Here is a 23473-nt window from a genome sequence, read left to right on the forward strand (position 1 = left end):
GCCACCATGCCCGGCTAATTTTTTCTATATATTTTTAGTTGTCCAATTAATTTCTTTCTATTTTTAGTAGAGACGGGGTCTCGTTCTTGCTCAGGCTGGTTTCGAACTCCTGAGCTCAAACAATCCGCCCGCCTCGGCCTCCCAGAGTGCTAGGATTACAGGTGTGAGCCACCGAACCCGGCCCTTTCTTGTTTTTTAATGTAAGCATTGATAGATAAAAATTCCTCCCTTAGCATTGCTTTAGCTGCATCCCATAAATTTTGGTATGCTGTGTTTTTGTTTTCATTCATCTCTAAGTATTTTCTAATTTGCCATGCAATTTCTTCTTTGACCCACTGGTTATTTAAGAGTGTGTTATTCAATTTCCACAAATTTGTGAATTTTCCAGTTTTCCTTCTGTTAATGATTGCTAACTTCATCTTGTGTTCTGAGAAGATACTCTGTATGATACTGTGATGATTAATTTTAGGTGTTAACTTGACTCGACTAAGGGATCCTAGATAACTGGCTAAAGCATTATTTCTGAGTGTGTCTATGAGGGTGATTCTGGAGGAGATTGGTATGTGAGACAGTGGACTGATTGGGGAAAGATCTACTCTAAATGTGAGTGGGCATCATATAATCAGCTCAGGGCCGGATAGAACAAAAAGACAGAGAAAACCCGAATTCACTCTTTCCTGGAGCTGGGATACCCTTCTTCTTCTGCCCTTAAAAACACCAGAACTCCAGTTTCTCCAGCCTTTGAACTCTGGGACTTGTACCAGCAGCCCGAGTTCTCAGGCCTTCAGGCTCAGACTGAGAGTTATACCACTAGCTTCCCTGGTTCTGAGGCCTCTGAACTTGGACTGAGCCACATTACCAGCCTCCCCAGTTCTCCAGCTTGCAGATGGCCTACTGTGAGACTCAGCCTCCACAATCACATGAGCCATTTCCCCTAAAAAAAAAAATCTCCTCTTGTATCCCCCCATATATATATCCTATTGGTTGCATCTCTCTGGAAAACCCTGACTAATACAGATATATATCTTTTAAAATCCAGTGAGATGCTCTCCCATTCATGGGCAAAAAAAATTATTCAATGAGAAGAAATTTGTGACCTAACATATGGTCTATCCTGGAGAATATCCCAGGTGCACTTGTGAAGAATGTGCATTCTGTTGTTGGGTTGAGTGTTCTGCATGTCTGTTAGATCTGGTTGGTTTATTGTGTTGTTCAAGTCCTGTATTTCCTTACTCATCTCCTATCTGGTTGTTCTATCCATTGAGAATGGGGTACTGAAGACCCCAACTATTACTGTGAAAATGTCTGTTTCTTTTAGCAGTTATATTTTTAACTAAAGTAACTGCTTAGAAAATTAAATACAGGCAGTCCCCAGGTTATAGACGAGATACATTCTTGAGAATGTCTTTAGTTCAGATTTGTATTGTAACTCGGATCCGTGATGAACAGCGCATATATGGTAATAATAATACTATAATGGCTCATATGTGGTAATACAGTAATACTGTAATAATAATACCCCTATACTGTAAGAAGTTACAGAAGCTATTGTGCTCTTTCTTTTAATTCAAAGAAGCAAAATATACAAACAGATATGAAAGTTTAAATAGGAGACAGGAGAAATTTCAAAAAAGAATATTAAAGATTAACACGCACCTAATGTATAAACGCTAGGCTAATAGGAATGTTATGCTTATTTTGATCTTCTAACCAAATCAATAATTACCTTTCCATTTCAATAATTAGTCTACTATACCACTTAATTATAACCGACATTTTCATTGGAGCACTGCCTTTCACATGTTCCATTATTCTCACTTTAACCTTTCTAATTGTTCCCATAGTTGAGCAACTGAAGCCTAATGCTTTCCCAATGAATGATGACATTGGACCTTTCTCCAAACAGTTATTTCTACTTCCTTTTCCATTATAATTACCTTTCTCTTCTCTGCAGGCTCACCTGGACTTGCAGTGGACTTTTGCTTTGGAGGCATGGTCATAAGGGTAAACACAGACTCACAAAATCGAATAAAACAGTTAAGACAAAAGTGATGCTGTGCAGAAGAGATGCTATAAACAATGAGACTAGCCACCAGCATAAAGATGCTGCACCAACAAACCCCTTACGCCATGAGGATTTGTTTACGTGATGGAAGAAACCAGTTCCCAAATTATTAATTTATTTAATTATAAATTTTTCTTACGGGGAGGCTTGGGAGCCCGTAGATAAGTACGGAATGCTGGAAGTCAGGTTGACCTTAACCCGGGGACTACCTATATTGGCATAATCTCTTATTATACAGAGTAGGCCTTACAGAGTTTCAAAGCATCCAATATTTTAAATTCTGAAATTCTCCAGACCATAACCTTGTTATTCTTACCATAACTTTTGTTGTGATTTCTGACCTTTGGAAAGCTTCCCGTTCACTAACTCTATTACCCCTATTCTGGCTTCCTTTACTCAGCAAACTCTATCTGGATTTTATGGGCTGCAATTTTAGGCCCATTCAACCACAACTAAAATAGTCCTTAATCCCATTTCTACTGTGCCAATTTTCAATGCACAGGGGCAATGGGCAATGTGCAGTGACTGCTAATGGGCAAAGGTTTCTTTCTGGGGTATTATAAATGTTCTAAAATTAGATTGTGATGATCACTGTATGACTCTAGGAATATACTAAAAACCACTGAACTATATGTACATTTTAAATTGGGTGACTTTTATGATATATGATATATGAAATATATCTTAATAAAGTTGCTATAAAAAAAGAGTTTCAGGATATATTGGACTGGCCAGGCATGGTGGCTCACGCCTGTAATCCTAGCAGCCTGGGAGGCCGAGGCCGAGGCGGGAGGATTGCTCAAGGTCAGGAGTTCGAGACCAGCCTGAGCGAGACCCCGTCTCTACCAAAAAATAGAAAGAAATTAGCTGGACAACTAAAAAAGAATAGAAAAAATTAGCCAGGCATGGTGGTGCATGCCTGTAGTCCCAGCTACTCAGGAGGCTGAGACACCAGGATTGCTTGAGCCCAGGAGTTTGAGGTTGCTGTGAGCTAGGCTGACGCCACAGCACTCTAGCACGGGGAACAGAGTGAGACTGTCTCAAAAAAAAAAGATATATTGGACTGACTCCTGGATCTGAAAAATAAAAAATTAAAAAAAGAAAGAAAAAAAATTTAAAAAAAAGATATAATAGGAAGTAAATTAAAAAAAGAGAGAAAACATTGATGGAATTACATCTATAGCACCTCTACAACTCTTACATAATCCTGGGGGAGGTTTTATTAACTATGAATATTTTAAGCACATAATATCTACCAATGGGCTAAATCATTATTCTCTGAGAAAAAGTGGTTCAAGATTAGACACTTTGGGCCGAGCGCGGTGGCTCATGCCTATAATCCCAGCACTTTGGGAGGATGAGTTGGGAGGATCGCTTGAAGCTAAGAGTTTGAGACCAGCCTGGGCAACATAGGTACATTCTCTCTTGACAAATAAAAATTTAAAAACTAGTGGGTGTAGTTACCTGTGCCTGTAGTTCCAGCTACTAGGGAGGCTGAGGCAGGAGGATCACTTGAGCTCAGGAGTTTGAGGCTGCAGTAAGCTATAATGTGGCCACTCCACTCTGGCCTGAGCAAGAGAGCAAGACCCTATCTCAAATAATTAACTAACTAAATAACTAAACAACTAAAGATTAGACACTTTGCTCACTGTATCATTCATTTGGTCATCCCATACCATCAACAAGTTTTGATATAGTATGGGCATCCTATCCTAGTCTCCTAGGAACCTCATTCTTCCCACACCCTACTCTCTTCCAGTTGGCTACTAGAGCTGCTATGTTCTCACAAAACAATAGCCATAGTTAGTTAATACAGCGTGAGCATCTTTTCCAGGATTTTAAAACTTGGAATCCAGAAGGTAAAAAGTCCCTCTCCCATAATAGAATCTACAAGATAAAATTTTGGTGCTGTCAGCAGCTGTATTTCCTGCTACATGGAGAAGGCCAATGTGCAATGAGAGAAGATAAAGCCTATAAGAGAGAAGAGGGGAAAGACGGCAAGAGTACAAGAGGCAATCAGTTCTCTTATTCTTCTTTTTCCTCAGACTTAGCTGCACCTTGCCCATCTCAGGCTTAGCTGTTTAACTTTCCTTCAGTTCAATAAACTGATAAATTCCCCTTTTTTGTCTGTATTTTTTCAAGATAAATTTTTGTTACAACCAAAATAAACAGAATCATAAAATTCCAGAAAAGCAGTATTATTTAGAGCTAATTCATTTTGGGAAGCTGGTAGATTTTTATAATAGCACTTATTTTTATTAGTGTACATTTTAGCATATGTTTATATTCTCCTTTAGAATATCTTTAGTATCTCCTACAATATCTAATACTGCTGTTAGGCACACAGAGAATCAGGACCATGGATTTCCTTCTAGAACTTCGCACCACACCCAAATAAAAGAAAAAGCAACTGGTTCCACGCATCCTAAGGTTTAAGAATCAACAAAATGTAGACTATCTGGTTGAACCCAAAGTCCTCAAAGCATCTTTGTAACTTCACTCATTTACTCTCACTCTGAGACTTACACAGATTCAATTAAATTTAAGCATCATAGTCTTGGTCCTTTTCAATCTGATTTTTAAAAGAATTGAGAAAAAAAGATAAGACTCAAATTACTAAAATAATAAGCGAAAGTGGGGACATTACTGGAAATTTACAGAAATAAGATTATAAGAATACCATCAACAACTGTATACAGAAAAATTGAATAACTTAGATGAAATGGACAAATTCCTAGAAACACAAAGAATTCCAAAATTGACTCAAAAAGAAATAGAAAATCTGAACAGACCTATAACTCGTAAGGAAATTCAATCAGTAATCAAAAACCTAACAAAGAAAAGCCCAAGAACAGATAGATGGTGAATTCTACCAAACACGTAGAATAGAATTAATAGAAATTCTCTCAAAATCTTCCGAAACACTGAACATTTCCAAACTCATTCTATAAGACTAACATTATCCTAATACCCAACCAAAGATATGGCAGAACATATGTAAACTCTTATAACTCAAAACCAAAACAAAACCAAAAACCAAACCCAATTCAAAAATGGGCAAAAGACTTGAATAGACATTTCTCCAAAGAAGATACGAATGGCAATAAGCACATGAAAAGATGCTCAGCATCAACAGTCATAAGAAAAATGTAAAATCAAAACCACAATGAGATATCATTTCACACTCACTAGGATGGCTATTATTTTTAAAAACACAGAAACCGGCCAAGCGCAGTGGCTCACGCTTATAATCCTAGCACTTTGGGAGGCCAAGGCAGAAGGATAACTTGAGGCCAGGAGTTTGAGACTAGCCTGGGTAACATAGCAAGACCCCGTCTCTACAAAAAGTAAAAATATTAGCTAGCATGATGGCATGTGCCTGTAGTCCCAGCTACTCAGGAGGCTGAGGCAGGAAAATCACTTTAGCCCAGGAGTTTGAGGTTGGTTGTAGTGAGCTATGATGATGCCACTGCGCTCTAAGCCCGGGCAACACAGTGAGGCTCTTTTTCAAAAACAAAAACGTGGAAATCAATAAATGCTGGTGAGGATGTAGAGAAATTAGAAAGTGTATACTGGTGGGAATGTAAAACCGTATAGTTGCCATGGAAAACTGGCAATTCTTCAAAAAGTTAAACACAGCACTGCCATATAACCAAGCAATTCCACTTCCAAGTATATACCCAAAAGAATTGAAACCAGGATCTCCTCTACTTGCTGGGGCTGACCTGTTCCTTCTCCAGAATGAATTATGCTTTAATAACCTTTGGCACTTTGCCTGCTTGCAAAAAGGAAAAAAGAATTGAAAACAGGAACTCAAACAGATACTTGTATACCCATGTTCATAGTGGTGTTATTTACAACAGCCAAGAGGTAGAATCAACCAAAGTGTCCATGAGCAGATGGACAGTTAAACAAAATGTGGTACAGACATACAATGGAACATTCAGACGTAAAAAGGAATGAAATTCTGATACATGCTACAGCATGGATGAAACTTGAAAACATTATCAATGAAATAAGCCACAAAAGGACAATTATGTATACGATCCCACTTATATGAAGTATCTAGAATAGGGCAAATTCACAGAGACAGAAAGTAGAATAAAGGTTACCAGAAGCTGCAGGAAGGGCAGAATGGGGATTATTACTTAACTAGTACAGAGTTTCTGTTTGGGATGATGAAAAAGTTCTGGAAATAGTGGTGATGGTTACACAACACTGTATACAATGTGTATAACATTAAGTACCCTGTGAATGCACTTAATGCCACTGAATTGCACTTAAAATAATTAAAATAGTAAAATTTTAAGGTTTATTTTACTATAATGGAAAAAAAAACTTTTTTTGTTCTAACAGAAAAGCTTGAAAAGAGGCTCAATTACCAATCCTACATTGGTAGCAAACGGAAATGATGTCTAAAGAACTGCAGGCTGACTTTCACCACTGGCTGGTAGAAATAAACCAATGTTTCTAAAGAGGAACAACTACAGGAAGTCATATCAAAACCTGTTGGGTAATTATGTAGCCTATTGATAAAAAGGTTCTGTAATTTAGTGACACGAACTAAATAAAAATATGAAAGAAATCAAATGGACCCACTTTTGGAGAGCTTAGATACCACATCCAGGGATCACAATATTACTTAGGCTTCCAGGAGGTGATAAAGGAAGGTTTTCAGGGAATCTATGACAAGGTTCTTCAAGTTAGAAAGAAAGATGGTCTTCACTGGCAGAGCTCAGGTAAGTGCCCCTACGTAGCAATAGTGCTGGTGATGGTCATGAGACAAAAACAAAGTAAATGAATCCACCCTGAGCCCAGCTACAATTCATGTGGGATCTAAAGTGTTCTAACAATCCATCACAGGGAATAGTCTGACCACGGTAGGGCCCACAGAGTTACAATAATTTAAGAACTAATTTATTTAAAGCCAACAGAGAGAAATACAATTCTCTGACAGAGGAATTAAAGAGAAAGAAACCAGTGCAGCATAGGGACATTGCTTAGAATGTAGTAAATATTAAACATTACAGTAGTTAATATCAATGCTACTATTAACTTCGACCATATCCAAACCACAAGTAACAAGCATTCCATGCTGATCTAATCAAGGCTAGCCCTCTAATAGGCATTTAGTTTAACTTCAGTTACTCAAGATGCCAAGTCAACATCTTCTAATAGATTTCCAAAGAGACTTGGTGTGTCTTTCAAATCCACTTACTACCATTTCTTAGTTCTAGTGAGTCCACAGATTATTGGGGTGTAAAAAAAAAAAAAAGGGTTAGAGAATCATGAATTAAGATCCAGCTAGAGAGTCTTTGAGAGTACAGAAACATTCTAAATTAAAGTTATGCTCCATTATTTGAGGACATAGTGAATGGAGATTGATGATCAAAAGATGGTTCTTATTATTAGAGTTCATATGTGCCATATTAAGTACATAACATGTATATATATAAAATACATAAATATAAATATCAATCGACTCTGCAAGTTACACATTTTCTAGAAGATGAAATTTAGGGTCAGATTTAAATTATTAGCTCTCAGTCACACAACCAGTAATGGTACAGCCAAAACTTTAACTATCTGACTCTGAAGCCCATATACTTTCTAAGTTTCCACTCTATTACTAGAGTGAGGGGGAACAGAAGCATTATGTTGACCCAAGGATATTTCAGAGCTTTAAGCCCAGGCAGTGAGAGGCTTCTTGAAGTGCTAACTTAAACACATTTCAGAGTGAAAGCAAGATTGTGGAACAGTGGCAAGCACAGAATAAGGGCATAGCATTAGTTAGCCACAAATGTGTAACAGTGACAAGCTGGACATGGAAATAACCTTTTATGAGAATATTTTGGAATGGTATAAACGTCCCCCACAAAGTGGTCTTAATAGTCATAGTTTAATTTATATCTCAAAATAACAATTCGGCTGGGTGCAGAGGTGTATGCCTATAATCCTAGCACTTTGGGAGGCTGAGGTGAGAGAACTGCTTGAGACCAAGAGTGTCAGACCAGCCTGAGCAACACAGCAAGACCCCATCTCTACAAAAGAGAGAAATTAGTCAGGCATGGTGGCCCACACCTGTAGTCCCAGCTACTTAGGAGGCTGAGGCAGGAGTATCACTTGCGCCCAGGAGTTTGAGGTTGCTGTGAGCTATGATGACACCCCACTGCACTCTAGCTTGGGCAAAAGAGAAAGAGCCTGTTTTTGTTTTTGTTTTTAAATATAGTCTACAAAAATAGCTGACGCAGACAACTTGGGCAAAAAAAAAAGCTGAAAGAATTTACAAAGAAATTACTATATACACAACTAACAAATTAAGATGACAGAATTATACTTATTACTCCCATCTCAAATTTTTCTACCTGGAAAAACTACTTGCAGATGGCTTTTGGGTAGCTCAAACAAAATAACCTGAATATTTTTTACTATTCTTACAGTACATTTATAATAACTAAATGAATATGCTGACTGACTCACTAACTGGAAAGAGATGAAGAAAGATGCAGGTATGTCTTTGGAGAGAAAACTAAAATATAAGTATCAGCCCACTCTAATAGTCAATCATAGCAAAGTGTGAATGCAGCGCTAAATTATTTGGCATTACAGTGCTCTTTATTCATTCCATTTGAATGTTAATGATATAATCACTAGCCAAATAAAACTCCTCCCCTTCCCTCCCCTTGCAACAAGGATAATCAAATATGAGTAAAGCACAGTACTAAACTCTATTCCTACTACAAATATATACAACAGTATGATGCTTTGGGAACAATTTAGTACTATGCTTTACTCATATTTGATTATCCTGTTGCATCTAACACAATGGTTTTCAGAGAAGATAATCAATTTAATTGGCTAAAACAAAAAATATTATTCAAGACTCTATCCCATCATTTTATTTTCTTTGTAGCACTGATAAATATCTAAAGTTATCTTTTAAAATATTTGTGTGTTTATCTCCCCTACACTAAAATGCAATTCCAAGGTCTTTGTCTTATTCACTACTCTCTTCCTAACACTTAGAACAGTACCCAGCACACAATACTTACTGAAGGAATTATATAAAATGTGCCTTTATGTGTACTTTAAAGTACTAACTCAGAATATTCCCTACCACCTTCAAAGAACAAAAGCTATAAACAATTACATTTTTCATCCCTGGGAACTGAATCAAAATATAGAAAAACAACAAATAAATGATATCCTATTCCCCCCACGCCTGCAATCATCTTTTGTTGCCACTAGATAGCATGCTTTCATCTCCTAGCAAAATATTTGAAAAGAAGAAAGCTCAAGTATCTCAAAGTACACAAGTAATTAAGATACCCTCTGGTAAGTTCAATGGTTAAGAATTTAAACAGCAGGATAATCTGTTTATTGAGGCTTTTTTACCTTTGAGGAAATGATCAGAAGATGCTAACTTTCAAACACTAAACAATATGACCTGAATCATTCTTACGAGTGAATGATCATATAGCTTAATCTGACCACACTTGGACAAAAATTATAAAATGCTCAAGTAAAGTGAAAAATAGTGGGTGTTTGATAAATGCATTTATTATCATCTAATCCTGCTTAGCTGCTATCCTTTAGTATTATTTTCACATTCATTTATTCCTCACAAACAGAAGTATAGTGGTTCTGACACAACCTGTGCTTGAAAATTTCACCATCAGTCACCTTGGGCACGTTTTAATTAATTAACCTCTGTGTATGAACTCTTCAACTGTAAAATGAGCAAATGAGCACCTATCACATGGCTATTGTGGGAATTAAATGAAATAGTGCATGTATGCTCTCGAGGAACTCAGGCCCATTCATATTTGAGGGGTACCCACTCTCTGGCTTTATGAAAAAAAAAAAGCACATTTAAAAAGCTTAGAACAGTGCCTATACCTAGTTAACTCTTAAAAGTTTACTGGTATTGTCATCATCTCCCTAAAATGACATATAGCAAACTCTCAAGAACAAGTAACAATCATGTAAGAAAACTAGAGACCACCTAGAAAAAAGATGAGTCATCGCAGCTGACAGACTCCTCACTTGTCTCTGACAAGTACAGGAAGGATCTAACATTTATTGAGTGCTTTATGTGCCAGGCATTATGTTGGGCTCTTAACAAATATTAACCATGGTGGCAGACGGTTACTATTATTGAATTGAATCACACCTCTGTGATCCCTTCCCATATTAACTCTGGATTTACTCATGTGACTTGATTTGGCCAATGGAACACTAACAGAGCATGCTGAGGCTTATTACTGTGCTTGTACATTGGGGCTTGCCCTCTTCTGCTGCTGGGAACAAGTTTGGGCTAACCTCATGAAGAATGATAGGTCATATGGAAGTAGACTCTAGCCATCCCAGTCTGAGACTCCAGACATGTGAGTAAGGCCTAGGACCTAGACAATCGAGTCCCAGCCCGGTCAGCCCAGACCATAAGAACATTCTAGCCAATCACAGAATCATAAGAATGATGTTTACTGATTTAGGCCACTAACTTTTGGGGGTGGTTTTTTATATACAGCAAAAGCTAACTACTAGAACCACCATGTGAATATAGATATCGTCCCAGTTTTATAGATTAGGAAAGATTCCCAAAACTATTAGTAAACAGTAAACTAACAGTAAGCAGTTTGGCTCCAAAGGCTCCTTCCACCATACCAAGCCACCTTTATATATATAACATATTTTGAGGTTATAGGTAAAAAGGGGATCTCTGGTGGTTTTATTCTACAACCCTTATTTAACCCTTTACTCTGTACCAGAAGACAGTACACTATGGCCCATGGGCCAAATCCAATTCATCACCTGTTTTTGGATAGCCTGCAAGCTAAGAATGGTTCAAACATTTATTATTTATTATTCAAAAAAGAAATCAAGAGAACAATCTCATTTGCAATAGCTACAAAAAAAAAAAAAAAAGAATATTTAGGAATAAATTTAACCAAGGAGGTGAAAGACCTGTATGCTGAAAACTATAAAACACTGATGAAAGAAATTGAAGACACAAATAAATGGAAAGATATCCTATGTTCATGGATCAAAAGCATATTGTCAAAATGCTCATATTATGCAAAGCAACCTACAGATACAATTCAATCCCTATCGAAATTCCAATATCATTTTTCAAAAAATAGCAAAAAAAATTCCTAAAATTCATATGGTATAAACATTTTTAAATGGTTCAAAATAAAAATCAGAGGAATATTTTGTGATGTGTAAAAATACTACACAATTCAAATTTTAGTGTTCATTAATAAGGTGTTATTGGAATACACCATGCTCATTCGTTTATATACTGTCTATGGCTGTTTTTGCACCATAATAGCAGAGTTGGATAGTTGTGATAAAGCCCGCACAGACCACAAAGCCTGTAATATTTACTACATGGACCTTTACTTTTTTTAAAAAAATGCTCCAACCCCTGCTTAGATTATTCACAACAGATATTTTTAATTTAAACAAGGGATTTTGCCTAGCCCTTAGTGATGTGTAGTTTTGCGTTTTTTCATACTTTTACCATTCTCTTTTCCTTTTATTGAAAATTACTTTAGCTGATGTTATTTCTTAGTTCTCCTTTAACTTTCACCTTTGGATGGCCTCTGAATTTGTCTAAGAAAGAAAGATAACTCCACTTTTAAAACAGTAATTCAGAACTACAGGTCAAATTAATTTCCCTCACATGCAATACTACAGGCCTCCAAGGCAGCATGGGAAACAAATGACTTTACCTTGTTCTCAGAATAATTCCAAGTATCTATGAGCATAGTGGTTCATTAAAAACTGTCATCTTATATTGGCCAACTGGAACAGACTATCATGGAGGCAGAAAAAGATGGAGGAGAGATGATTTTATTCAGAAGATTCTCTAAGTCCTCAGACCTGAAATGGTGTAATAAACCATGTAGATATGAAATTCTTTTATTTGCAACAGGGATTTCAGGTCAGAAGCAGCTATACAGTCTTCTTTCTTCTGTGAGATCAGTCTATAATATTCTCCTGCCATCAAGAACTAAGAACTGGGCCGGGCGCGGTGGCTCACGCCTGTAATCCTAGCTCTCTGGGAGGCCGAGGCGGGCGGATTGTTTGAGCTCAGGAGTTCGAGACCAGCCTGAGCAAGAGCGAGACCCCGTCTCTACTAAAATTAGAAAGAAATTAATTGGATAACTAAAAATATATAGAAAAAATTAGCCAGGTATGGTGGCGCATGCCTGTAGTCCCAGCTACTCGGGAGGCTGAGGCAGGAGGATCGCTTGAGCCCAGGAGTTTGAGGTTGCTGTGAGCTAGGATGATGCCACGGCACTCTAGCCCGGGCAACACAGTGAGACTCTGTCTCAAAAAAAAAAAAAAAAGAACTAAGAACTTCTGAATTACTACTATTCTATTTCTTTACCCTTCCACTAATCAATCAGAGACACAAAGGGAAACAAACATTGAATGTCCTTTCATATTAGAAAAGGGGTGGACCTCAATTTACTTGCCACTCCCCATTTTTATTATCTTTCTTACTATAAATAAGACCCCAACAGTAACGATCTAAGTCCTCCTGGAGACTCAGCTGACTGCATTTGGCATTAGGGCAAAGGATCAATAAAGAGATTGTGAAAGAAACTAACTACTCCCACTCCCAGCATTTACCAAAAACTTTCTCAAGAGACATTATTAGACAGATGCCCCTAATGGCTACTACAATTTGAAAGCCCTTAGAACATTGAAGAAAGTAAGTTTGTATGATCAGTCTAAACTTTAATGAACTATTTTGTGAAGCAGTTGAGTCTAAGCAGAAAAATTTACTACATAGCTTTTACAAGTTATTTGAATTAAACTTATTTAGAAATAGAATCATTTTTAATTTTCATTTATTTTTGTGATTATTTAGGGATTTTTAGGGTATAAAAAGGGTTTCCCAGGAATGATCTCCCAATTTATATTATTATGCAAGTAAATAAGGGTTCTAAATCTTAAGTGTTCAACTTGCAATGACATCCTGGAGCAAATTATTAATAGGTTATCAATCTGAATCTCTGGTACACACAGCAAACCCAACAATATATATCTAAAGAAAATGGTTCCACTCTAACTTAGAATTCCAAAGAAAGAAGAGCAATTCCAAATAGCCTCCTTTTTTTAAAAAAAAAAATTAAAAATTGTACCATCAACACATTAGGGTCATCAGGAACTAAAGACTGAAAACAACAATTTTGGGATGTTGCTTAGTTAGGATTTTCCTTGGCCTGGAACTAGAAATTTTGATCTTAAAAGTCAATAGTGTAAAAGCTGACCAAATGAAAGCCTTCTTTCTGAAAAAGAATGATAATAAACTTAATGTGTTGCTAAAAATTCTATACTATCTTTGAGCCTAATAAGAAGTCTCCTTCCTATAATCCTTTCTAACTAACTTATGTTTTTTTCCTCCAAATTGCTACTCAACTCTTTTCCAAAAACTTCTACTTGATTAATCCTACCTGGAACCAGTCATTGGTATCCAAGTATGTACGTGTTTAAATCAAAATATCTGTATTTGTTTCTCACTGTATCTTTTATGTTCACTTTCTCGATTTATTTCCCTTTTGTCCCCAATATTACTGTATTTTAACTAATTATGATTCATCAATAGCACTGCATTTAGGCTAGCAATATAAAAAAGAGTCCAAAGATAAAGTCCATTTTTTCATTTCCAATTCTAATATACACTAAGTGCCTACTCTCTGTATTATAGGTTTTTGTGCTAATTTTCTCTTTTCCTTCATTAGTCTAAATTGCTTAAAGTAGTCTACCAATGCAACATAGAAAGTCCACAGGAAATATACTTTAATAGCTGAATAGTTAAGAGCTCTAGTTGGTTGGTTACCATTTGATGCCTTAATTGACATTAGTTTATAACATTAAAATGAATTCTATAATCTTTATTTTACAATGCAGTTCTTAAAACAATATTGCACTGTAGTCTCTTATGTTTCTTGACTAGGTAACATTTCATAAATTTTAAATCCAAACAGTGTAAGTATAATATTTAGGAAAACCTAGCTATAAATGAAACTTTCTGGTGCAAATCCCATTCTGCCATTTTAATGATTTAACCTACATTGGGAAAAAGGTCTGTCAATCAAGGTTAGACATCATATTTGAAAGAAAATGCAGTTTATTATATGCAAAGAGAGAACTCACACCAGGCTAGCAAAAGGAAGGAATAACTTTATCCGTCCTCAGAAAAAGGCAATTCCAAGTAAGCTTTTTAGGAACCAATAGTTTAACCAGTTCATGAAAAACCAATTAAAAATGGTACACATTTAATGCGTTCTGATATGAGAAGACATCCAAACCATCATTAAGTGAAAACATTGCTTGCTTTTTTTTTTTGAGACAGAGTCTCACTGTGTTGCCCGGGCTAGAGTGCCGTGGCGTCCTAGCTCACAGCAACCTCAAACTCCTGGGCTCAAGCGATCCTTCTGTCTCAGCCTCCCGAGTAGCTGGGACTACAGGCATGCGCCACCATGCCCGGCTAATTTTTTCTATGTTTTTAGTTGTCCGATTAATTTCTTTCTATTTTTAGTAGAGACAGGGTCTCGCTCTTGCTCAGGCTGGTCTCGAACTCCTGAGCTCAAACAATCCGCCCGCCTCGGCCTCCCAGAGTGCTAGGATTAGAGGTGTGAGCCACTGCACTAGGCCTACTTGCTATTTTTTTAAGTGTAGTATAGAAAAAAAAAAGAAGAACTATGAACTAAATTTTTGGCAGTGGTTATCTAGGAACAGAGCATTTGGAAAATGGATTCTAGGACTTCACCTTTTGCATTTTTCTAATACATATGAATCTTTTACTTTAATAGGAATAAAACATTTTAAAAATCTAAAGTTATGGATTTAAACTTTTAGTTAACAGGTTTTGAAAAATCAAACTTTACTCTTGATAAGTAGTGCATATAACATATTTGGGCCGGGCGCAGTGGCTCACACCTGTAATCCCAGCACTTTGGGAGGCAGAGGTGGGAGGATCACTTGAGGCCAGGAATTCGAAACCAACCTGGGCAACATAGCGAGACTCTGTCTCTACAAAAAAAAAAAAAATTAGCTGGATATGGTGGCACTCGCCTGTAGTCCTAGCTACTTAGAAGGCAGTAGGATCACTTGAGCCCAGGAGATTGAAGTTTGTGGTGAGCTCCGATTGCACCATCGCACTCTAGCACAGGACATAGTGCAAGACCTTGTTTCCAAAAAAACAAAACAAAAAAATATGTTTGAAAATTCTGTTTAACCCATCATGACCATGAGGATTGAAATGAAAGCATCTTGCCAACTGCCTAGCATACAGAAAAGCTCAATGTTAGTGTACTTTCAGTTCTGCAGTGTCTTCTAATGCCAACAAGTTTTACACTGACCCAGGCCAGTATACTTTTGTAATTGATGTTTATTCCAACTCCTTTGCTATTGATATTAGGTACCACTTCTTGCTGCTGTCAGTATACTCACTTTTAGAGGTGCTTTCTGCTACCTGTTGCTTCAAATCTGCTACGAACTCTTTCAGCTCCTAGAGCATCTTAACTGTGCCTCTTTTATGGTACTTATTTTCTTTTAGTTATTCATAAATCTTTCTTAGCTCCTTTAAACTCTGAGTTTCTACCCAGGAAAAGACTTTTACTCATTTCTGTATCCCTCATAGCCTTACTGAGCGGTAGTCACTCACATATCTGTATGTACAAACTGACAAAAGCTATCCCTATGACTAAAAAAGAGTTCAAAAAGAATCCCAAATAACTTGGGACAGTATAACACTAATGTATGTATGTATTTATTTATTTTTAGAGATGGGGTCTTGCTATGTTGCCTAGGCTGGAGCACAGTGGTTATTCATAGGCATGATCATAGTATGCTATAGGCTCAAACTCCTGGGCTCATGCAGGCCTCCCCCCTCAGCATCCCGAGCAGACAACACTAATGTTTTAATTTTACTATAAGACTTAGGTCAACAGTTTCTAGCTGGCAATGCATTAAAAAAAAAAAAAAAGACTCAGGTCAAAGCGCTCTTCAGTAGCTTTTACAGTCTCGTCAGAAGTAAAGCACATGGAAGGACACTGGGGAAGTTACTTTCCTATCCAGTCTTAGGTTTTCAGCCTACCTTTTAGGTCTAAAGTATGTTCCAAAGAACTGGAACTGTTAAGTAGTCTGTACACTAGCTAAATGGGAGATTACGTACCATCAGTATTATAGCAGTTCCTTAACGGGTAGTACTTAGGACTTGAGTCTAGTTATTTAAAAAAAAAGAAAGAAAGAAAGAAAAAAGAAAAGAAAAAAAATTTTTTAATGGCAAAAAAAACCACAAAACGTAGGGATGACCGTCCAAGTAGGCTAAATTTCAGAAGCTCTCCCACTTCTCTGTAGCAACTATCTTTTCTCTTCTTGCACACATTCATCTCTCTCCCAGATGGAATCAATACGTATTCCATAGCCATTATTGTGGCTGCAAAATGTAGACCTTCACAGACTCTGAAGATATCCGCATTTCAACAGATATTTGAGGATTCCTTCCAGACACAAAGAAGGGTAGTAACGGTTAAGTGGAAGAGGTTAGAGGTGGAAATTTTGCAGAAAAGCAGTTACCTCTCCACAAATTAGCTCTGTTTTAAAATCTACTTCAAAGAATACAGCAACATGCCAATTCTTATTTAAAAAGAGATGCTTGTAAAATGCCTGAAAACAGGGTTGCTCAAAGCTCACTTTAATTAAAAAAAAAAAATTACCAAATGACTATTATATTGACTCAATTTTCGGACTCTCTCAAACTCTAATTCTGTCTTTGGGTTGAATGATTCAACATAATGAGTCCAAAATGTTTACTTGTATGATTTCAACCTCCTTTTTCCTGATTTAATTCTCCAGTTCCAGCGAAGGGGAGAAAAAGATGGGTGAGTCATGCACACATTTGAGTTCTAGCTCATCATCCTCCCAACCCTTCATTAAACAATGATTATCAGGCTTGTTAAAAAGAAAATGAAAAAGTTAACTGAAACTTATATGCCTTGAAATTATGGGTCTGGGTGTGGTGGTTCACGCTTATAATCTCAGCATTTTGGGAGGCCAAGGTAGGAGGATGGCTTGAGGCCAGGAGTTCAAGACCAGCCTCAGCAACATAGCAAGAGCTCATCTCTACAAAAAATTTTTAAAAATTAGCCAGGCTTGGCAGTGCGAGTATGTAGTCCTAGCTACTTGGGAGGCTGAGGTGGGAGGATCACTTGAGCCCGGGAGTTCACAATTACAGTGAACTCCAGCCTGTGGGACAGAGCAAGACCCTGACTCTTTAAAAAAAAAAAAAAAAAAAAAAACTTTTTTAAGATATTGAAATTGTTAACTGTGGGGTTTCCTTTCAGTTGCAATAGGGAAATCTGATTCCAAGTTATAGTGGTATAGGTAGCTACTGTCGTTCCTACATCACTACTGGCATCTCTCAAGAAAAAAAAAGAAAAGAAACTTCATGGCCCCTAATCAAGCCATTCAAATATTAATAAGACAGCTACATGAAATGGCAATATTTACAATACAGCTTTAAAAAAAAAACAGATTCATTATGTCATTTTATCCTGTGAGGCAACCCTGTAAGGCAGGGGTTCATTTAACAGAAGAAAAGTACTAAAGGTCGGAGTTTAGATTATTTTTTCACAGCCATATAGCCAATCATAAATGGCAGAACCTAAAACCAAGGAGACGGTGAAAGAAATGATTTTGTAAATCAGCCCTACCTGATTTTAAATCCTATAATTTACTACTTGTAAGACAGAAATGGAAGCTCCAGGACTTTGTTTTGTTCACTGCTGTATCTCCAGTGTCTAGAATAGTCCAAGTATTTAGCAGGAGATCAAAAAATATTTGTTGAAAATTACCAAAAAAAAATCATTTAACTTCTTTGGATCTCTGTTTCCTCATCTGGTAATGGAGACAGTGAGTTCAAGCCTCCTACCTACTGATATGATGTATACACAAAGCATCTAGTAGGTATTTAAGAATTAATAGACCTAACCTCCAGCTTAGTGTTATTTTCACAAGGCCATCCATCCTCTTACTTCTCCTGTAGCCTCTGAGGAAGTAGCAGAGAACAAATGTCTGAGCATTTGGCAGCCAAGCTGGGTGGTAATCAGGATGGGGAAGGTAAAGGATCAACTGTGTAGGTTTTCTTTCTCCTGCCTCAGCCAAGTAGTCAGCTGTTCTCTTTACCACTTGTTTGTCTCCCTCATCACCATTACCCACTATTCATTCAATAAACAACTACTATGGTCACCTACTATGTGCCCTTTTTTTTGAGACAGAGTCTCACTGTGTTGCCCAGGCTAGAGTGCCGTGGCGTCAGCCTAGCTCACAGCAACCTCAAACTCCTGGGCTCAGGCGATCCTCCTGCCTCAGCCTCCCGAGTAGCTGGGACTACAGGCATGCACCACCATGCCCGGCTAATTTTTTCTATATATTTTTAGTTGTCCAATTAATTTCTTTCTATTTTTAGTAGAGACGGGGTCTCGCTCTTGCTCAGGCTGGTCTCGAACTCCTGAGCTCAAACAATCCGCCCACCTTGGCCTCCCAGAGAGCTAGGATTACAGGCGTGAGCCACCGCGCCCGGCCTACTGTGTGCCATTTTAAGTGCTGGGGATATAGTAATGAACAAAAATTCCTAAGCTCATTGAGCTTACATTACAGTGGAGGAGACCAGCAATAAACAAAATAGGAAGGAAAATACATGTTAGATAGTACTGAGGGGCAAAAAAACTGAACGGGAGATATAAAGTGTTGGGGCTAGAACTGAACTGTATTCTTAAAAATGGTCCAGAAGGCCAATTTTATGTTAGGTGTATTTTGCCACAAGCTAAAAAAAAAACTTTAATAAAATTTTTTAAATAAAATTTTTAAAAATGTTAGGGCAAGGAAATGTTCAATTTTAGATATGATGGACAGAAGGCTTCAATGAGAGAGTTGATACAGAGGGAAGACATGAAGAAGTAAGAGAACTCAGCATGTTGATAGCTGGGGAAAAGAATTCCAGGCAGAAGAGTAAGTGCAAAGGCCCTGAGACAGGAATCATGTCTGGCACATTTGAGAAGCAGCCGGTGTGTTTGGCTTGGTGAGTGGGGGAACTGTTCACCGTTATATGCATAGCGCCTAAATCAGTGTCTGGCAAAAGAACACAAATATATGACTACTATAGAGAAGCAAGACTGGCATATAGAGGTACGTCCCTTTAAAGTAGATCATGTTTGGCTGGTCCGATGGTAGTGGGTTATCAGAACTTATTAACATTAGTGTCACTAAAGTTGGTATTCAACCCCCCACTGCTAAATTTGACTGGTTTGAAAAAATAAATAAATAAAGTAGATCATGTTATTATTTCACACCTCATAGGGGCAGTGTGGTTGATTTATAAGATCCACAGAAAAACAAATAACAGCATTACTTAGTCCTAAAGGAAGGAGATTTTCAATTATTTCTAAATATTTTTCCTGGTGACTTTCTGCTTTGAGTTGAAAAAAGTTTTAATTACTTAGCTTAAAAACTTAATGAATTATCACTGGCCTCGAGTCACCTTTCCTATTTAACTACTATCTGACCCTTTTTAAATCATTACTTTCCTATACTTCATCATCCCAAATTAACCTCCTTTTTCACAGGCTACCTCTTAGTATTTTGTTTTTATTATTTTTACCTTATCTACTACTCCCTTTTCAGTAGTGCTCACAGCAAGTTAGAAAAGACAAAATAACTGTAAAAGATGCCATCCTTAAGGATGGGTTAGTAAAATATATATATAAATCTTAACCCATGCTGTTTTCAGTCTCTAGTCTCAAGCTCCACAACCTGTACCCTCCCAAAACACTCCAACCCTGTGGTACCCTGTAATCTCAGTGATCTTGGGAAAAGAGGATTTAAAAGGGTAGTTCTAGTAACTGGAACCATCCTTAGTTTTTAGATGAAAACTATTAAGGAATTCATCTTATCATGTTCTTACAAGCACTTTTTGGATTAACCCCATTCTATGCTTAACTCTAAGTGTATTAAAATAAAAGTTTCATATATTATTTTAATAGAACACAGCCAGAATGTATTTAAGGGGGGAAAACTTTAGGCATGATCACAGATTAAGAATGGCCAATACATATTAAGAAATTAATATACTCATGAGCCATGTTCTGGGGAAAAAAAAAGAAGAAATTAAGCCTTAAAAGTTCAGAAAAACACCCATTTCTTATATTTCACCATTTAAAGCCTTCTTCAACAGGAAGAGATATGTTTCCTAATTAATTTCGATAAAATTGTTATTTCCAGATTTCCCCTTTCTACAATGTACTCCAGTTTATTCCTGTTACTAACAGCTACAACTGAAGTCCATTTTCAAGGTACAACAAAAAAAGGCTGCACAGAAAACACTGCACCACTACATTTCTAGATTTAAACTATATTCTCGATATTAAAGGTTTACGTTATCTTCTGGGAAGAGGCTTCTTAAAAAAATTTAATTTAATTTAAAAAGGCTTATGTATCACAATGATTTGTAAATTGTAAAACATTTTTGGCACAACCCAAACAAAAACAACGGCTATAAGGAGAAAAAAATTGTCATGATCCCCAACCATGGCCATATTATTCCTTTTGGGGATATAGATGAAAACCTATTTTCTAAGTATACCACCAAAGTACAAACCACTAAACATATTCCAAAACAGTATTTATAACATGATCCTTTTTTAAAAGGTATTTTCTTGGTGGGATTACTGATGGCATATTAATCTCCCCCTTTTTGTTCGTATTTTTAATGTTTCTAAAATAAAGATATAATTTTTTCTAAATGTGATTGGACATACAAAAAAAATCCTTCAATTTTTATCATTTGTTGCTTCCACAATTTTTAAAAGAACTTCAATCACTTGCCAAAATCAAATACTAACAAGTTTAGATCTTATTATAAACACTGCTTGGCTTTTAAGATTTAAGTAGAGTAACAATTAACAACTAAAATGGATTATGTTAATTTATTAAGACATTATTCTAAAGTTACATATAAACTCATAATGATTCTCCCAAATAATAAAGGACATAATTGACTTTTGACTGCTAAAATTTAAAATTCAGAAAAAAATTTGCATTCAGGTCAACAGTGAGGGGGAAGAGCACATCAAAAAAACATAGTCACTAGTCCCAAAAGTCAAGAGGCTATAAAAAGTTTTAACGCAAATAAAGTTTCACTATGATAAATATCAGTGACTAGCCAATCACAAATGCTTAAGACTTCAAGAAAACACTGATAATTTTTAATTTCATGCCATAGATTATGTCATTTTCCATTTTCATGTATGAAAAATCTACTCTATTCCTGAAGACCTAGGTAAAAGGGAAAAGAATTAACACTGGGCCGGAGCGATGCTCACGCCTACAATCCTAACACTATGGGAGGCCCAGGCGGGAGGATTGCTTAAGGATTGTTTGAGACCAGCCTGAGCAGAGTGAGACCCCATGTCTACAAAAAAAAATAAAGAAAGAAAAAGAAAAATTAGCAGGGCGTGGTGGTGAACACCTGTAATCTTGGCTACTAAGGAGGCTGAAGCAGGAGGATCGCTTGAGCCCAGAGTTTGAGGTTGCAGTGAGCTATGATGACACTGCTGTACCAAATGGGAGAATTGTACAATATGTTAATTATATCTCCAAGCAGTGTAAAAAAGTAAAAAAAAAAAAAAAAAAAAAAAGGAGAGAGAAGAGAACTTAGTGGAGTACACAAAACTCAACCTTTGTTTTGTTAAACAAAATACTAAAACCCATGAAGAAATATAGGCATATTTAAACTATTAGGTTAACAGTGAGGACATAGTAGATATTATCATCTCAGGTTTTTTATCTTAAAGATGGAACTTCCATATAATGGGAATTATTATACAGTAAATTAAAGAGAAGGAAGGTGGTTTATACAGAAATGAAGCAATCGCTAGGATATTAGAGTACAATATATTACCTTTTGCATTAAAAGGAGAAGGAATTGTATATGTATGTCTGTGGATATATACACACACACGTACATGTTTTTAGTAGCATATATATAAATTAGCTTTGGAAAGAAATACAAGATATATAAGAAAAAGCTAACATTAGAAGTATCTGTGCATTAACAGGATATCTGGAGCATAGTAAAACGCAAGATTTCCTTAGGTCACCCTTTGTGTGTTTTGAATTTTAAGCAATGTGAATATAAATTTATCAATAGGAAAAATTAAAAGTACTTTACCTTGCACCATTGTTCCTAATGACTTCCACAGTTTCTTCAACGAAATATCGATCCTTGACATATGCAAAGATATCATCACAAATTTCATGTAAGCGTGAACGATGGGTAAGGTTGGTCAAGTATAAAACTGGAATAATTAGTGGTTCTGGAAAACTCTGAAGATTCTGTCTTGCTTTTTTTTCTGACTCAAGTGCTTCCTGATATGTCAGTCCAGGTCTACCCGTCACAGCACAACTCCACACAAGGCTGTTGCACAGAATGGTTCGTTCAAAAAAGTCACTAATTAAAAAACAAAAACAAAAACCCATTACCTATCATTTCACAAATTTTACATTAAAAAGCTGATACTTCAATCAGCTTCTTTTAGTGCCTTTAATGTAAAGTTTTACATAGAATCACAGAACTCAAACAAGGGTTTGGTAACTGGCCAACTTATACGTTAATACACACCTAAGAAAAAGTATATTTAAATTAGACATTTTATATTTTGCAATTTAAAGGAACATCAGCCACTGTACTTTGAGGTCTATCAATTTTGAATATTGGAAGTCAAACTGAAAATAAATTCAATCTTTCTTTCATCCTTTTAATTTTTAACCTTTTCGTTCTGCTTGGAGATATAATTAACATATTGTACATATTGTACAATTAACATATTGTACAATTCTCCCATTTGGTACAGCAGTGTCATCATAGCTCACTGCAACCTCAAACTCCTGGGCTCAAGCGATCCTCCTGCTTCAGCCTCCTTAGTAGCCAAGATTACAGGTGTTCACCACCACGCCCTGCTAATTTTTCTTTTTCTTTCTTTATTTTTTTTTGTAGACATGGGGTCTCACTCTGCTCAGGCTGCTGTCAAACAATCCTTAGGTCAGAATACTACTGTCAATTCAAACACTTAACTATGAATTTTTAGAAAGCTTTAAAATAATAGCGAAAAACTGAGAAATCTAAGCATCTAACAATAAGAGGAAGCTAAGTAAATTATAGTACTTCATATAATGAAAAATCATAATCATTAATAAGTATGTCATGGCCGGGCGCGGTGGCTCACACCTGTAATCCTAGCACTCTGGGAGGCCGAGGCGGGTGGATCGCTCAAGGTCAGGAGTTTAAGACCAGCCTGAGCAAGAGCGAGACCCCGTCTCTACTAAAAA

The 23473-nt window shown here is 36.7% G+C and overlaps 1 protein-coding gene across 1 annotated transcript in view; it reads right to left on the reverse strand.

Moving 5' to 3' along the window:
- BAZ1A (bromodomain adjacent to zinc finger domain, 1A) overlaps window positions 1-23473 on the reverse strand; it is a 66861-nt gene that overhangs the window by 32425 nt on the left and 10963 nt on the right. Inside the window, exon 3 of the mRNA XM_012658312.1 lies at window positions 22317-22595. Within this exon, the coding sequence (XP_012513766.1) occupies window positions 22317-22595 (279 nt within the window). The remainder of the gene's footprint in view (window positions 1-22316; window positions 22596-23473) is intronic.

This window comes from Propithecus coquereli, unplaced genomic scaffold (assembly GCF_000956105.1).
Source record: "Propithecus coquereli isolate 6110/MARCELLA unplaced genomic scaffold, Pcoq_1.0 Scaffold116, whole genome shotgun sequence".
Lineage (NCBI taxonomy): Eukaryota > Metazoa > Chordata > Mammalia > Primates > Indriidae > Propithecus > Propithecus coquereli.